This window comes from Triturus cristatus, chromosome 3_1 (assembly GCF_964204655.1).
Source record: "Triturus cristatus chromosome 3_1, aTriCri1.1, whole genome shotgun sequence".
NCBI classification, from domain to species: domain Eukaryota; kingdom Metazoa; phylum Chordata; class Amphibia; order Caudata; family Salamandridae; genus Triturus; species Triturus cristatus.
This window is the reverse complement of record NC_140583.1, coordinates 105,588,469-105,606,419: the sequence shown is the minus strand read 5'-3', so window position 1 is coordinate 105,606,419 and position 17,951 is coordinate 105,588,469. Positions and strand designations below refer to the sequence as shown.

At 39.4% G+C, this 17,951-nt stretch overlaps 1 protein-coding gene across 4 annotated transcripts in view; it reads right to left on the bottom strand.

The window, feature by feature from the left end:
- Positions 1–3,107: 3,107 nt before the first annotated feature.
- The window catches only part of SLC1A2 (solute carrier family 1 member 2), a 419,386-nt gene continuing 404,542 nt past the window's right edge, over positions 3,108–17,951 (bottom strand). For 3 of the 4 annotated variants that reach the window (XM_085643492.1, XM_085643494.1, XM_085643493.1), the window contains exon 11: positions 3,108–14,767. In XM_085643492.1, the coding sequence (XP_085499618.1) occupies positions 14,681–14,767 (87 nt within the window). In that variant the 3' untranslated portion in view covers positions 3,108–14,680. The remainder of the gene's footprint in view (positions 14,768–17,951) is intronic. The other variant, XR_014978712.1, reaches the window with a different exon arrangement.

Below are 17,951 nucleotides of genomic sequence, written 5' to 3'. Positions count from 1 at the left end.
TTCTGGAATATTTGGGTCTTGTTGAATTGAGAGAGATGGGAAGCCCACAGGTCAATAGATTGAAGCATAGCTTGAACTACCTGTTAAAGATGTGAGCAGCCAATAAGCTTGGCTGTGTGGTGTATCCCTTCTGTTGAAAGTTCAGATCATGTGTGGCCATCCATGAATGGGGGGAGGGAGGGGCCCGACAAAGCCAGCAGACATCCCCCTGCGGGCAGGTGCAGTTACTCAATTTACCCACCTGCACAGGGGTCTCTGCCCCAGGTGCACTATGACCTGCACTATGAACTACAGAACAGCTGCTTGGAAGAGCCGCTCTGCCTTTCACTAATGCGCTGCCGACAAGAAAGCAGCGAGTCTGTTGCTGCCGTAAGAGCAGCGTGTTGTATGTAACAGCATGCACTGTTCCTGTTTCTGCCTGGCACACCTATTTAAATGAGCGCAGCGGTGCAAAACAAGCACAGGGTGCCCTTCGTGTCAGGAGGAAGGATAGTAAACAAGGAATAAGTATGACTGAGCACTTTTATAAACAAAGATCAAACACCACCCGCGTTGGGCCACTCTTGGTAAAGCCCTGATGGAAGCAGTATGGATGGTCCCTGGGTGCTGTCTTTCTTCTGAATTGAAGAGATCCATTGGAATCATTGTGAGTCGTCACATTCTGGTGTCAGTATAATCTTTTTTCAATTCCACACCTGAATCGACTCTTCCAATCCTTACCTGGTAATCGGAGTGCGACAAGTTATTGTCCATGCCGGCGCTTACGTTTATAACGTTGATTGTCTGATACTGTATACATTTGTTGAACATTACTGGAATTAGTAGGTGGTGCCCGGTTTCAAACTGTTATTTGGAGCTTCCCATGTTTTGTTTTTGGCACGGCCAATGTATTTGCTGCTGTGTGCCTACTAGAGGGCCTGCTGGTCTGCGTGCCATGCCGTCCGTTATGGATCTACCGGTTACCTTAATGAGGTCTGCTTACATGGTTAATCATAACTGATTGATTCTGATGTACACTCCTCAAGTCTTTACTTGCTTGTGGCTTTTACTTATGACTATAATTTAACTCATAATACAGACAAGCATTATTTCAATTGTATGCTCTTTTGAGATAGGTGGAACACGTTCTATGCCTATCACGACTTTCCAGATCTGCATCTGAACTGATCATGCATTCATCAATAGTATCCTCTCATGTACCTATGTATTTACCAAAGTGCATAGCCAGTTCGTCTCAACTTCAGGCAAGCGAACCTTTTCAAATGCCAGGACTAGCACTGCATCTTTTGTCTGTTGATTGTATTTTAGTAGTATGAAGAGGTGTTGAGTGCCCTCTTTGGAGGATGATCCTAACCAATGCAATTCAAAATTTGCAGTAAAAAAGGGGTGGTAGCCCTCTAACCTATGTATGAAGGAGTTTTCCAAGGAGTAAACAATCCAGCGGATATTTGTTTTTTAATGATGCTCCTAGCGGGAGCGAAACAAGTCGGCTGGGATTGTCAGAATTGCTTATGCCTAATTAGAGGAATCTCTTTATTCTGAATGCAATTGATCAAAACTCCCACGTGCAGTACTCTCAACGAACCTTGAAAACTCCTTTGTGAGAGTTTTGCTAACCTTTCCCTATCACGAATTAAAATAATAATATAAGTTAATATTAGGCATGGACGGGGTTCATGGAGTTTTGCAAGCGTCGGAGGGCATTAGGTTGCGCCGTTCGTGCTGATTTTAAGCACTGGGTGTTTGTCCGGCCCTGGGAAATCAGCATGAACCGCACCATGCTCAGCACTAGAGGGCGCTGCTTCTTTCTGCCGCTCAAGTATATTTTCTACTTGAGCGCCAGCATCCTCAACAGGAATGGATGGTTTCGCTACGCGAGCGGCACAGCCATCCGCGACCACTCACTGGAGGTGGTCTAATATGGGATTTTTCTCACTCGTGCACGGCAACTCAATGTTGCCGAGTGCGAGCAAGGAAGAAACTGCTCCACAAAACTCTGTGTGCTCCGTGGAGTGCAGAATGCGGAAAACTATACAAACTCCGCAAATGGAGTGGCGTTCCCTGCCCATGCCTAGTTAATATTTCTGCTAGATTTTCAAAACTTGAGATTATCCAGATAAAGACGAATATCCGCACGTTTGATTTTCGTGAGGGCTGGGTCATGTTGTTTGGTATTGAAATAGTATTCTGCTCTGATTATTTAATGCAAACACTTATTTGGCTATATTCTTGTTTTTAAATCCCATCTCAGTTGGCACAGTCTAATTTGTCACTGTATTCCATGCATTGCGATAATTGTTTAGATGTTCACGTCTTATTTTTCACCATAATTCTCTATATTTTTTGTGAGTCGTAGACTTTCTGGCATGTAATATTTGCTATTTTTATCTGAGCACTTTCTCACAGACATTCTTGAATTATAAGTGTTATCCTATATGGCTACCTAAGTTACAGTGTTCAAATATTGTTGAGCTTAACATTACTGTACTCTTACATGTACGTCTTGTAGTGTTTCTGTATTGCCATATCCTACATGATCAAAGATAAAAGTATGCATTGGTTTCAACCTGTGTGGTGACTGTTGCTTCCAACACAAAGAAGTCTCTATGGTTGTTGGGGCATTCTGCTGACAATAAGGGCAAAATCAGGTACTGTTGGGATGAATTTCACCTAGTGAGAGTTCTGTCATACATGTCATCGGTGACCACCTTAGCTGGGAGTCTGAAATGTAGAGCTAAAAGATATCTCATTGAGCCCACTTCCACTTTAACCCTTCAAATAGATCAGGGTTCGCCAAAGTCGGTCCTGGAGGGACAGATCCATGCCAGATTTTTAAGATAACTACATTTATCTAAATAGGGATATACAAAAAACCAGGCATGGATCTCTCTTATCTGTCTACCCCATGTGTGTTTGGCTAATGTAAAAAGCTCAATCACAGTCAATGTTGACTGGATGTGGTCACGACTCTCCTGTTTTTGATATCTTCTCCAAGAACTCGAACTCTGTTTAGTTTTGTTACTTTATTCTTTGTAATCTCCAGCTTTACAGTTGCCACCTGGCTGGCATTATTAGATGCAAAACACTAATTAACAAACCCATTCCAGTAATATATGAAGACACATTTATTGATATGTACATTAAAGTTACAACATTTAGTGAAATATTGTATTCACATATTTTTCACCGATTATTCCAGTCATATATAAGAATTTTGAGTTTTATACATGAGTTACACAAAAATTCATTTCACATAGTAAGAAAACATTAACACATTCTTCTAGAATAAAACCAAACTTCTGTAAGGATGAGAAACGCTAAAATGGGAGGTTACATAAAAAGGCCTTTTCTATTACAAGAAACAAGGAAGAACCTGAAAAGACGATTTCTTTTTTCAACTTTTTGTGATTATTTCAAGTCTTTAGTACAAATGTGCTACACATATTTCACCTCATCTTTCATATTAAATATATAGACTTAAGGAAACGGTAAGTTTGAGGTTTAGTATTGCAAAAGCACAAGGTTAATTCTTCACATTATAAAATAAATTCACAGTGTGCTAAAAGGATCATATTTCAGGAATGGAGACACTTTGCTAGATTTGTGTGTGCTTAGTTCCCACTGTATAAGAAAGTACTGTGTCCTTTCCAAGTTGATGGGATTTCAGACTACTGTGCTTTGTCAATTGCAGGATTTTTGATTTGTTTTTTTGTGCAAGAAAGTGCCAAACTAATCAATTAATTCTGGTTTGTGCTTCATTTTGAAACTCTGATACATTGGCCGTGGTGTCTTCATATTCGTTTTAGTTTGAAATATCGACCTGACTCTCAAAATAGAAGAAGTCCAGCAATCTAGATACACTGAGATATTTTCTCTGCACAGTCAATAGATGTATGAGAGAAAAGGATCAATCTTTGAATTGCCAATGATATCACCAGGAATTACTAATGAGAACACCAACCAACTCCCTCTGTGGGATTTCGTCAATCATTTACAAAGTAACACACATGCAATGTTTCCTCTGCTGTATTCATTTTAATACTTTTCTAGGTATTGCTTTTGGGTGGTAGAACTTGTGCTTCGCTTTTATGCCTTTAGTAGGGGTGTTCGTTTGCACCCTCCAAGCGCACTGGAAGCCGAGTACTGTGGGAAGAAAGTCCACCAGACACTGTGCTCTTAGAATGCAGGGGGAGTGGAACAGGCACCAAACCCTGACCTTTTACAAGGAAGTAGAACTTCTGAAACTCAACTCAAACTTGAGTTCGTACTTATTTACTCCACTGTACATGGCATCCATTCAATTGAGTGAACTGATTTTCAAGATACTTACTCATTATTTTCAGTAGAAGTAGCAGTTAATAACAGTGAATGTTACATTAGCACTTGAAGAAGTTTTGATTGCAGCATTCCATGTACTTGTAGTAGTATCAGTTATAGTTGTAACAGCAGTAGCCATAGCAGTAGAGGCAGCCATGGCTCCAGCAGTAGTGTGCCTGCCACCACCAGCACTTTGTGCATTGTTACTTCTCCATGAATAGTGGCCCCAATGGTAAACATAACAGAAGTTCTGTTAGCAGAGATAGCATCAATAGTAGTTGAGGAAGAGGTGTGGTGCAGCGGTTAATCCCTGGTACCAGCAGCATGTTAGCCCAGCACCATGTGACTCTGGGCAATTGCTCGCCTGTTTCTTCCGGACAGCCCCCAGCGCCCTGACACCCTCGGGTAATTGTTCGCGCTTTACAAATGCTGGTATCATTATTATTATATCAGTAACTAGAAAAAAAGCAATTTAATAAAATTGTTTTTTTAAGACCCACTTCCAGCGGCGGCTCCTCAGCTATGGCAGAGGAGCATCGCACCCCCTTCAAGCAGTAAAGAACCATGGTTAATTCTCATTTTATTTTGTGTGCTGTAGTCTTGGGGGCCGGGCCAGGGGAAAAACAGGCAGCCACGAAGAGTGGTATGGACTGTTATTGGTGTGCATGGCAGTATGGCCGGCCGTCTTAGGCCGGGAAACCGGCATGCGCACTTTGCTGGTTCTCACGCAGGCTGCATTACAGCCGGGGTGGAGAACATGTCAAAGCTCCCAGTCCCTGGCTGATCGCCAAACCACGACGCTCATTCCAATCACAACACTGCAGTAGTGATTGGCTTCCAGCCGGAGCAGAGCAAAGACAAGGAGGGACAACAAGATGAGCTGCGGCAACAAGGAGGTAAGTTTATTTTTACATTGTTACTACCCCCCCTGCCTTTTCACCCCAGATCCATACCAGCTGCTACTGCCTACTTCTGTAAAGATACTTTTCAGGCGAAGAGACGCAGATGGGATTTACTCGATGAGTTTGGTAGTACATATCTTTTTGACTAAACTAGCATAGATCCAGCTTAAGGTAGTAACGGTTTAAAGAGTGCTTGGGTTGTATGTGCTGTAAGAAGAGTGCTTTAAAGTATGTGCTTTCTTATGTGTGCGTTCATGTAAATGCCATTCTATCCTGCAAATGCAATTAGGAGTGTTTGTCTTTTTAACTTAGGAGAGTGCAAGAAAATGAGGTGCACAGTGGTTAGAAGATGGCTAAAATAATTACCCTTTCCCTAACATCGGTGTGCTATTTGACAGTAGCACCATTTCTTTACAACTCAAGCCTTCCCAGCTCACATGTAAAGTTTGCATTTTCGCTTGTGCCACCGTTTCCTTAAATCTTATATACTTGTTGGTCAGAAGCAGTCCGGGACTCGCAATTACATTCACAGCGAGGACCAAGACGGGAGAATCACTTCCAGAAAAGAAACTCATTGGAGCACCACAAACAGTGCTGCTGGGAGATTTGCAAACATAATTTACCATATTTACATGTTGGCTGCATATGTAGTGTCCCTGGAATAGAATTGTTTGAAGGAGATATTCAATAAAACGCGTCAACGTACAATAAATTGTACACCTATGTATCTATATTCACAAATATCACCAAAACATTGTTTTTTTTTATGACAATGGTCAAAGCTACTACTAAACTTGAATGCACAGCAAAAGACATCGAAAGAACACCATTTCACTGAAATTACACATTAATAGCTACATTATCTATATACCAAGTGCAGAGAGGCACTTTTTCTTCATGCGTACACAAAGTGTCGACATTTTATTCAGAAATCCATGCTTCTATACCTATCAATACTTCTTAGAAATTTTCACTAGGATGTTCCGCTCCATTTAAGAGATTACCAGGCACAACTGCTTAGCAGGTAGCAGTGATGGAAAATCAGCTACAAATTGCTAATCTTAGATGAACGATTACTGGCTCTGTTTATTGGTTTACCAAAGATTGACTTACACTTTCCCATAGTACACTGTCAAACACTGCACATGACTATAGGAGGAGAAGGAAAGAAGCTCACAGGAAAATAGTCTATCATTCCCACTCGAACTTTAAAAGATGCTCAGAAAGTTTTGAAAGTCTATTCTTTGTCTAGGTAGTTGTCGCACCAAATAGGTAGGAGTTACTATTAATACAGCATGAGAGAATGAGCCTCGGAATTGATCTAATCCCTTAGATAGCGTAAAGAGTAAGCATAGACTTAGCTGTTCATCACTTTATGGTCAAAAGTGTTTGACCAAATTCATTGAACAAATCATCCCTTGAAACTGTAAGAGATACAAAAGAATGCTGTATAATAACATGAGACAATTATATGTCATAATTTGAAATTATAATCAATGTAGCTTTGTGAGAGGCACCACCATTTTGAAAAAGAGCCAGATGAATTGTTCAGGGAAGGACATCAATTATTAACCAATTTGTATCCATAATCAATTCCCATTGTCTAATAATGACTGCCAAAATTAGTGCTTCTCTGAGTATATTTGTCTTCATGATTCCTCCAAAGGAGAACTGACCATATCCTAAAAGGATATTGTTCTTAGTTCTAATCCTATGTAATGACTGTAGAGATTCTGTGCCGCTGCACAATTATAATTTTTGTTCTACAGATGGTACAATAGTTGTTGAAACCAGATTTCCACTCCCCATACTGTTCCTTCACTGCTACTTGCTGCAATACCATGCTCTGCGTGTCTATGATTGTGATCAAAGTAGATTTTCTCATTTTACATTTTCATCCCGGCAGGTAATCTCCCAGATGGAACAAACTGTAAAAAAATAAAAAAAAATAAACAAAAACATTTTTTCTGTTCAAAAATATACTGCTTGCTTCCATACAAGCTGTGAAAAAGGCAGGAAGGCATATTTCAATCAAACTCCCTAGTGGTCCCATACTTGTCTTTTTTTAGCTTGGTCCAGTTTTATGAAGGCAATAGTACAAATATTGTCCTGGACAATCCAGGCTCAAAGTCGACAAAGAAAAAGAGAGTTCGCTAATCCTCTGGGGACAGAGGATTTAACAGATCAGTTAGCATAACAGAAGATGTCTGTACGGATTCATAGCAAACTCCTGCATTTAAGAACATTTGTAAAATTACACCACAATTAGTAATAACACTTGCGAGTGTACTTGTGCGCTTCCCTTAATGCGCGACTGAGGTCACGTACCTTGACTGGTCAAATGGCAATTGACCTCAACTACTCAAACATCATATAGCAAGTCTTTCTGCATGTCCATCAAGGATCGATTACAGAACTTGTTTCCTCTCGCCACCATTGTGCCATAGAAAATAGGGTTAGAGAATAAGGTTGGTCTGCAAATTACAGATACTGAGCAGTTCAGTTCAAGCTACACTGTAGTTGTTCCGGATATTGGAAAACGGGTACAAATGCATACAAACTGCATCAAAAAGCTACGATTAATTACACAAACTATATGGCATAGGTTATAGCACCTATGCATAATTTCTTATCATGCGCTCTAATAAGAACAGTTCACATTATTGTATTAACCTGATATGTATACAGTACATTATTTATTAAACAGCAAAACTGGGCAGTGATAAGCTACACACAGGATGCTTGTTACTCAATGCCACACACTGTAAGATATGGCTACTTAGGAATGTCAGACAAGTCACAAATGTTTGCTAAACTCTTAGCCCATACAATATAAAAGAAGACATTTGTAAACACATGTTCAGAATTCACATTGTAATATTAGAACAACTAATGCAAAACATACATGACAAAATCACTACTGATTGTAGGTCAGGGGAGAGTTGGAGTGGATTTAAAAAAAATATTTTTAATCAATTTAGATATATTAAAAATGAATGGCCACAGATTTGATTTAGGCGTTTTTCCATGTGAAAAGATTAATAGTTGTCTGTCTTGTCGAAGCCCAAGATAATAATGGCAGTTAAAGCTGTAACTTCATGATAATAATTTTAGAAGATATCTTGATTGTTCTGGAAAATAATTAGACTCACAGTAGCAATCATGGAAGATGAACCCACTCTTACTACAGCTTGAAATCTGGTACAGAGAAAGCACTTGTCATGTGAGAGCATATTACTTGAGGTTAAGGACAGAAAGGAAAAGAAGGATCATACCTAACTATTGTTGTTATTAGATACAAATTAAACAATAATTCCTAATTGTACTAAAAATAAGTTTTCTTGTAGTACAGACTTGAAGGAGTGGTACCAAAAACTCCCCACTCTACTACATTAACCCATAACTTCCTCTCTGAGTAAAATATAAAGCTTATTTGAGTTTACAAGGACTTCCCTTCATTTTATTTTTACTCTGCCTTGCAATCTAGGCATTTGTAAACATCACTTATAAGCCATTCCCTAACACAAAACAACACAGAGATCTCCTAAAAGAAATAGGAAGTTTAAAGAGTTTGTATGAAAATACAATAAGCAGAGATTTGACTACAAAGACATTGTTTCCAAGATATGGTCTCTCTCTCATCTATTTGGTCCTGTAAATAACAGCCCAGAAGAGAAATTGGTCTATTTGACAGAGAGTGACATATGGAATGTGAGCTAAAAAATGTTAGCCGTTGTATAACAATTGTAGACTTCATTTGTAAAAAAATGTTGGGCTGCCATCTATACATTTATTCTAATACCTCAAATATAAACTGGGGATGAAAGTGCCAAGATCTGAAGTGTGTGAAGGATTTATATTGTATAGCATTTGGTTTGGCTGTTCACCAACTCTTTCTCGTCAGAACATTGACTGGAGATGCTGCTGGAGGAGCAATACAAGAGAACACTGAAGCTTGCATAAAATCTGCCATGAAGACATTGTGGACGGCATGTTCACCTGTGTCCAAAACCTACTGTTTACTGAAGAAATCTAGATTTGTTGATTTTTCATAGTTGAACGTCAACCAGGAAAATTGTCAACAGTATCATACATGTAGCTAAATGATGTATTAACTGTAAAAGTTGCAGGTTCAAATTCCAGAATGTTTACTCAGCATTTCATTCTTTGTAGGGCAATAACATGAACCATATATTGAGAATACAGTCCTTTGCAAAGTGCAATTTGAGAAACAAGTTGTTTGTAATCCCTACAAGATATAAAAACATATGCAGCTTGTTCTGCAAAGTTTATGTCAGTAAGCAGACAAAGTACAGTTTTTATCTTAGTCTGAAACATGATATCACAAACATAGCATACATGCCCTGTGTTTAGTCAATAGTCATCAATGATTGACATTGTTTCCTTATATTTGATGTGCCAATGTCTGGGGTATTTCTGAACTCTGTTCATGAAGATTGAATAAATAAATAGGATCTCATGTTTTAATTAAAAGAGAAACACTAGATATTAGGTTGCAGGTCCCAAAAAAGATCCTGACACCTTTCTTGAGAGGTTGTCTAGACTTGCTGGGCTTGCAATCTTGATTTTTGAATATTTTCAGGAATAGTGTTAATGCCTGAAATACAAAGAGTGTAAACACACATTTGAGATTCAATGAAACTCTATATGACTACAAACTTTGTTAATATAAAGTCATTCGAGTTGACTGCAAACATTGTTGACATAAGGCCATTGTAGCTGAGGTGGTAAAACATTTTGATGACATTCAAATTTCTAGATGAGTAATTGATATTCCATATATTAGGTATGCAAGGACTTATACTGGCTCCAGTGTAAGAAAGACTGGTTCATACTGTGATTCAAGACTAGACTTTTGTAGATATTTGTCAAACTAATAAGTCTCAAGGGTGTACTCAGGGAGTTCAGTAGAAGCATGAATCCCTGCCCTAGGCCACCGTTTTATACAACAGACCCATACACTGGATTAGCCAGGCATTGTGCTCAATAACTTATTGCATATAATATTTGGCACATACAGTATTTTGAGCAGCATCAATAGCCAGTAGGCAGTGCACCAATTGATCAACTCATTGTACCTTTCTGTCCAAATCTCTCAGGCCGCCAATATTCAGCAATCAATACATTAATGTTATGCTTGTGTGTGAAGAGAGAAGGAAAGAGATGCTATTTTTCTAAGAACCACAATACATGTCTTGACCCATATGTTCTTCAGAGGGATAATCCAAGTTTACTTACATATAATGGGGAAGAAGGACTTAGTAAGTGGATAGAATTGACCAAGTCAATAACTCCAATTGATTAAATAAAGTTTAAGAAGAAAGATTGTGTTTTTAAAGAGTTATGATTCCTGGAATTCCTGACATCAGACCTAAAAGAACAAAATCTGCAGTCAAAGAAAAACTCAATATATCATATGAGTCATAGTGAACTCCTGTATCTTCCTTCGACACCGGCGTGATTAATGGTAAACTATGTGCTTGACCTGAATAAGGAAAAGCTTAGGGGGAACACTTGTAGAGAAAACAACAAAGAAAAGGCCAAAGATGGGCAAACAACTCTGCCTTCAGAGCAGAAAGTGACTATGCAGACAAAGTGAGTCTGGTAGACCTCAATTTCCACGTTTTACGGTGGGTTGGAGTTTGTTTCTGTAATCACTTGGTAGGAATTCTCAACCAACTAACAGCGTTAGTGGATAAAAGCTGAAGAAGACTGTAGTCCGAATGTATCAATACGCCCAGCGATCTCAATGGAGAGCAGCCAGACAGGAGGAAAAGGGGAGGGGCATTGTGCTGCAAGGTAGTTTCTTCAGCATTCAGTGTCTTAGAAACTGACGGAGGTTGTTTGTTCCTAAACAGGAAATATGAAGAAGCAGTGGCGTAGGACATATGTTTGACTAGATTGATTTTCCTAACATCTACAGAAGCAGTAGCCATGGCAATGTTTATTTTATCTTAGCGGTCTCATTATGTGCTAGAGGGCGCAGATCAGATGGCAATGCCCTGGCTGTTGTTCCAAACACTTGTCTTTTAACACTGAAAACTGAGTCATCAGGAGGACACATTATCTGAAAAGGAAGACAGGCTTTGTCATCTGTAACTGTATTCCAATTTCTTTCTTGGTGTACTGCCACTTTTATCCCAGACAGAGATGACGTATTAACTGTGCCAATCACTGCCATTGTGTCTGAATACTACCTTGTTATTTCTATGGAAAATACCACACAGGTGCCACTCATACCCCACAAGGACATGCTGCACATCCATGACCACCCGTTAGATTCCAATAAGACAAATTAGGCTTGGCACATCATACAATGATGAGCTTTTCTAAATCCCAAGCAGAGGTTCAAATACCTCTGCTGAGACACAATGTTGATGAGAACAAATAAAGATTCAAGTAGTTTCAAGGACAAGTAACCATGTGTCATTTGCAGGTGGGAAGAGTCTATCCGAGAATGCTAAATCACGGATGAAATCCTTTCATTCGTGACCATGAAAGTAGTAATACATTAAGGAAGCCCTGAATTTATGGGCTGTCGTTAAACAAGTGCAAGACATCATGGTCGGAAGCTACAGAGCTCAAATGTTACAAAGGTCTCCTATGGATTTTTGCCTGCTATATCTTGAGCTCATGTAGAACTAACATTTGTCAACTCTAGAACAATCTGTTGAACCATCATGCTTAAACACTTTGGTTTGGAATGCTATGCAGTATCTCTTGAAACTCCCTGAGAATCTTGAAAAAAGCTACTGAATGTGTGGTATGGGTGCTTCCCTGACTGCTCCAGAAAGCACCTGCTTTTGAGTGTGGAAGACCTCTATAACACAGAGAGAGGAAGCAGCAAGAAAAAACAAAGAAAACAAGAGCATACATATGAAATGTAAGATATCAGTCGCAATCCTGGCTTTTATCATCCTAGTGGACTGTCAGAGGTAAAACCTCTATGTGACAGATGGACTGTTTCTGCGGTCTTCACTGACAATTCCGCCCAGGTTAAATATGTGTTCTAAATAGTAATAAAAAGCCAACCCTAGTGTTGATACCTTTCTAAATCTTAATTTAGCGATTCCAAGCTCATAAGGGTATTCTGAGGAGAGCTCTGAAAAACACACGATTTGAAAAGTCATGCATGATGCTTTTCCAACACTCTGCTGTCAGCTGGCTCAACTTTGAAGGGAGAGGAGGTTAATATGACATTTTTGTTCAAAAATATATACAGTGCCTAGTTTGTGATCAAAAGGCCTTGGTGTGCTGATTGCTATCACAATATTCAGTTAGAAGAAGAAAACTGAAGATGTGAAACAATCACATCTTCAGTTTTCACCTCAAGAATTCAATTGTATGACTAATGTCAGCTGTGAGGGAATTCCAGAGGGTGCCAGCATGCATTCAAAACAGAAGATCTGTGTTTTTTAGGATAAAGATATCTGGAGCTCTCAGAGCTCTGCTGATGATAAATGTTTAGAAATTGTAAACTGTTCTTGTGAGTTTAGCTTCAACTACGGTACCGGAAGTTACTTTATTCTTTGAACCTCTAACTGCAATCATTACTGTGTTAACCAGGTTTGCAATCTAGTACAAGGTTAAGACTTTTCTAATTATGAAACAAATATACCACAAAAGAATAATAGACATATGAAGTAATGTATGAATATGTTTCAAAAGTATCTGTTATAGAAAAATTTCCTTGTTTAGGAACTGATGGCACTATTGCCACAAAACAGCATAAAAATAGGAGTTTCTTTAGTTGTCTGTATGTATATTTAAAATCCATAACAAAAGTTTAAAGTGCTCTTGAAAGGATAGCCTGAGAAAGCATGAAGGTTTTATCTGATACAGGATTTAGATTTTTTCTTGTGCTAATATCAGGATGGGACAATTTTAAAATACCTAAAGAAGCCAAATCTTACAGAAGAAACACAAAACCTCTTCTTTATAATCCCAGATAAGAATGACAATAGAAGTTAAACTTTCTTTAATTCCGTATCTCTGAAGCATAAACGAGGATTGATTTCCTGAAATGTGCTTGACTCCCATCAAGAAAAATACTTGTAATAAATTTGTTGAGAGTCAGTGTTCGATAAGGCTTAAAATTACTATATTGTTCAAGGTGAGGCTTTCCAGCATAAGCCATGGAGCGCTGGACCCCTGCCACATTTTAAGGGTAACAACTCACTAGATAAATTATGTCTATTTAGACAATTTATATGTACATTTATCTTATTTGGGTATCCTTAAAATTTGCTGTGCTTAATGGGCTGTTCAACAGGCAGTTCAGGGAAGAGATTGTGGGGTTCTCCTGAGGGTTGCCATAATTCAAAGCATATTGTAAAATTATGGGTGATATGTATTTATTAATCTGAACCTCTCATTCATTCCAAAACATGGGACCTTTAAAAAACATAACATCTGCAATAAATAGCAAAGCTACACATTATGACAACACATTAGCCGACTAAATTGAGCTATAGGCTTCTTATAGGTAATGTGGAACACTGTCATGAGCATATGATATACTGTAAGTTTTAGAACCCTGAGTGTCTGAAAAGAGCCAGACGGCCATTCTGAAGATCCTTTTGTACACAAAGCATGCGCAGCCTACATTCTCTCTGTCCTGGAGGTCTCTCGCTTTCTATTTGCACACACTGAGAACTGTTCTGCCGGGCTTCCTTTCGTTGTCTTCGCCAATGCAATGTTTAAAAGAGGGAGTGGCTTTAAAAATCCTTCCACTTAAAGTTTCTTTATGCCAACGATGATGAAACAAGTTCAGCGCAAATCATCCTGTTGAAGTATATTCTCCGCAGACAAATTTTGAGTATAAAATTTCCATTTTTTTGACCCCTCCTGCATGAACTTCACAACCATTGAACACATTCAACATTTAGTTATTTTAAATTCTACACATGGCATCTGCGAGGCATTATGGCGTGTAAGAAGCACAAAGGCCAGCATAAGAACAGGGCTGAATATTTGCCTGACCAGGTGAAATTTCTTTTTTTCTTTTTAAACATTGTTCTACTCTAAAGGTTCCAACAAATAACTAAGAAATACAGAGGAATGAACATTGCAATTCTAAATTTAGAGGTTTTGTCGCAGACAGCCATGATAATTGGCTCAAGCCCCCTCTCTCGTTGACAAAAGGAGCAATATCCTCCTAAACAGATGGGGGCGCTGTGACATTGCATCTCTTCACCACCAACCAGGACTACACTAATACAAGATTACATACCATACAGACTTCAGTGACTCACCATGGCGTAACGTCATGCTACTTGGCAAAGGTACATTAAAATAAAACTCTCCTCCAGATCTCCACAGTTGGGCTGGCCAAACAAAGATACAGTTTTGTGTATTGTGAACACAACAGGCTTGTGTTTGATCGATTAATTATCATTCGCTTTGCAGGCGTGGTTGGTTGTTGGGCGGGACATTGGACTCTATACGTCTTTCGTTTCCACGACTTCCAGAGGTTCTTCCTCGATGGCATTGTAGTCAGCGGCTTTGCCGTTGTTTGCCAGAGTGACCTGAAATTAATCCTCGTTAACCGTGGACTCTTGAAAACCTAAGGCACTTTTTCTTTATACTAAGGTCAAAGGTCATGTGGAGGAGCATCACTGCTAACCTGCCTTGTCATAGAGCTGCATTCTGTTCCACAGGCGCACTGTGAAACTAAAATTCAGGATATGACAACTTTATCACATATAATTAACAATATTATGAAATCTAAATGTTTAACTGAGATAAACATTGATCAATCTGTTTTGTTTAGGTTGTTTGTCATGCTTAATTGTTTTAATTATAATTCGACATTTGAAAGAGCCGAAAAGCAAGAAATTGGTGATGACTACTCCACACAGTATTTGAAAAGTATTTATAAATGCAGCTATTTCTAGTCATGCCCTGAAATAAGGTCAGTTTCAATCTGGCCAAGCCCTTCACAGCTCTTGTCTTTTTTCCAGCCACATTTTCAAACAATGATGTTGACGTTATTCAGGATGTTTTGGACCCGACTATTTTATTCTGTTAAAGTTAGGTTCAGGAGAACCAAAGCTGCACCTCTAAACTTGAGGCAATCTGGGAAAGTCTTACAATGGTCCCCTTAAGCAGACACCAGGGCAAGAATGGGCAGCTCCAGTGCTTATTTGTGGCTCTTGCTCCAATTGTAACCACTTTGTGTGGCACCCAAAGGGATCTGCATACTATCGCCTTATTATACTTTGGTCGCTGCTCACTAGCGTAACAAATCTTGAGGTGGCCCTCCTGTAAACTACATGGATTGTCCCCCCTCCGTACTCATTCAGGAGCTCTCAGGCCAGACTATCTGCTGAGGGAGCACCCTGGTGCTCGGGGACCCCGACGCACTGCGGAGTTGCCACTGTTGCTGCTCCATATGTGGATTTGTTTGTCACATAAGGGAGGAGATGTATGGGAATTTTTTTAAAGATAGGTACCAAACAATAACACTTACTGGTGAAAATATAGATTCATGCTGTTCAGTGGCCTGCAATGAGAAGAAACTTGTGGGATTATTTGGGAGAGAAGTTGCATCAAAGCCTCACATGGAGCACTCATTTCTTAGACCCATCAGAAACAATAGCATGTTTGTGTTTTCTTTTTTGTTGGGCAACTGGTTAGGTGGACACACAGAAGGATGGTGGGAAACATGGTGTTACTCCATGTGGACAGCAAAGAAGTGGTGACCATGGTGAAAAGAGAAATAACACAGAATAACTTCTGTGGCATCTTAGGTGGAATATGCAGCGAACCTAATATTCTGGCAGTTTGTAGGAAAAGGAGTTTGGGTTGTGAGTCATTATCAGGTGAAATAGACCACAGGATGTCTACAGGATTGGTTAATCTGAAGAAAAAATCACGGTCAAGCTAAAGGCCAGTCATGAATAAGTTATTGTTGAAACATTTTTTACTCAAGTACTAAGGAAAGCTTGTTCAGTGCTATCTGTATGTTACTGGTTTTCTGGCGTGATCGTAGAAGCAATGGTAACAGGGAGGTGTGTGTTTAGAGGCTTGTTAAAAATTACAGGTCACAAAAAATTGCGCGTCAGGCAAGTGTTGCGCTGCAGTGACTCAGCAGACCATTTCCTATAAGTGCAGATTTCTGCAGTAGAGAGATTGTGCACCGGGGCAGTACGGATGATGATTCGCCAGACACTGGGCATGTTGCAAAAGCTTTTCAGTGAAATTGGGAGGGAGCCAAAGGATTATCGAACACATTTATTTAGGAGTGGCTATAATAACTGATCATACAGTTAATGAGGTTAGTGAAGCCAGGCAAAAGCTGGTACTGTCCCTTAAAGATAATCATATCTGTGACTAAGATTCCTCCCAAAGAAATTATATTTCCTTGATAAGTCAAATTTACAATTTTTTGTTAATAAGTAGTCTGTAATTGTAAGCTGCAGCATAATTTATTAATTTCTTACCAGTGGTGCACAAAGAGCTACATTCATGCTTCCACTTTTTGTTTTTAATTTCTTTTCAATAAAGGAAACTAAGGAACAATTTGTTTATTTCATGAATGTCTCTATTTTTCTGACTTGCTGTATCTTCTGCACACAGGTCAGACAGCAGACAAGTTGTCCCATCCACAGTGTGTTATGTAGATTTTGGGCGTGATCATAATTCCTCTTTTAGGAGTTTAGCTCCAATCTACGCATAATTTGGTTGGTTTCTCCCGCTTACCCAGTATCGATGAGTGCTGTGATTGAGCCGATAAACTTTCGAACTGGAGATAGAAGCAAGATAATACTGTGAATTCTTGCCCAAAGACTGGTCGATCTCCTTGCATCAATGTCTAAACTGTGTCCTTCACCTGGATAGGCAATCCAGCTGGCCACACTACCAGTTGCAAACTCTTGAAACCTCAACATTGCAGGTCTGGAAAACGTCAAACTTCCATTGGACGTTATTTCAGTCCGACTAGCATGCGAACCACTTACATGAGGATCATTGTTTGGATAAGCGAAAAAATTGTAAGTTGAAGCATTGTCTTGTAGGAAGAAGGCATGTCATAAATGCATGATGGCAACACGGGTCAACCTATGGCTTATGTCTCCACTCCCGATGGGCACTGAAAGTAGCACGTCAAGACAAGAGCTGGTTAGTCCGGGCTGGCTCAGGAGGAACTCGACCTTTCTAGACAATGAGGAAGCAAACCTGGTATGTCTATTTCTAATGATGGATCAATTCTCTCCTATCTTACCTTACATGCTTGCATCCGTGGACTTCATATGAAAGTTAAAGACAGGACTGGTATTCCACATGATGGATTGACTGCATGTATGAAAGCATGGGACATGAAACATGACATGATGCACCAATGATTCAATACTGTTCCACTTGCCTTTCCAGAGATCTGGAAGGTCTATGCATGCAATACCGGCCACATGCAACACAGGTGAAACTTGCATTTAAATTCACAGGCAAGGTAGTGTTAAGTGTTAGGAGAAGAAAACAATACTAAAAAGAGCATGCATAAACAGCCACTAGACCCCATCATAAGAACAGAATACAGTACTTCAAAGCCAGGCGACTTTGCAAAACTAGCAGCTATGCAGAAACTGTGTGGGAAGGTAGCGGGGGGATTGTGCTCATCATAAACCGACCTAAAAGCTTACAACTCGTTTTTCTTACAATAAAGTTAATCGCACACTGATATTATAAAATATCATGGCAATAGTCAACTATTGC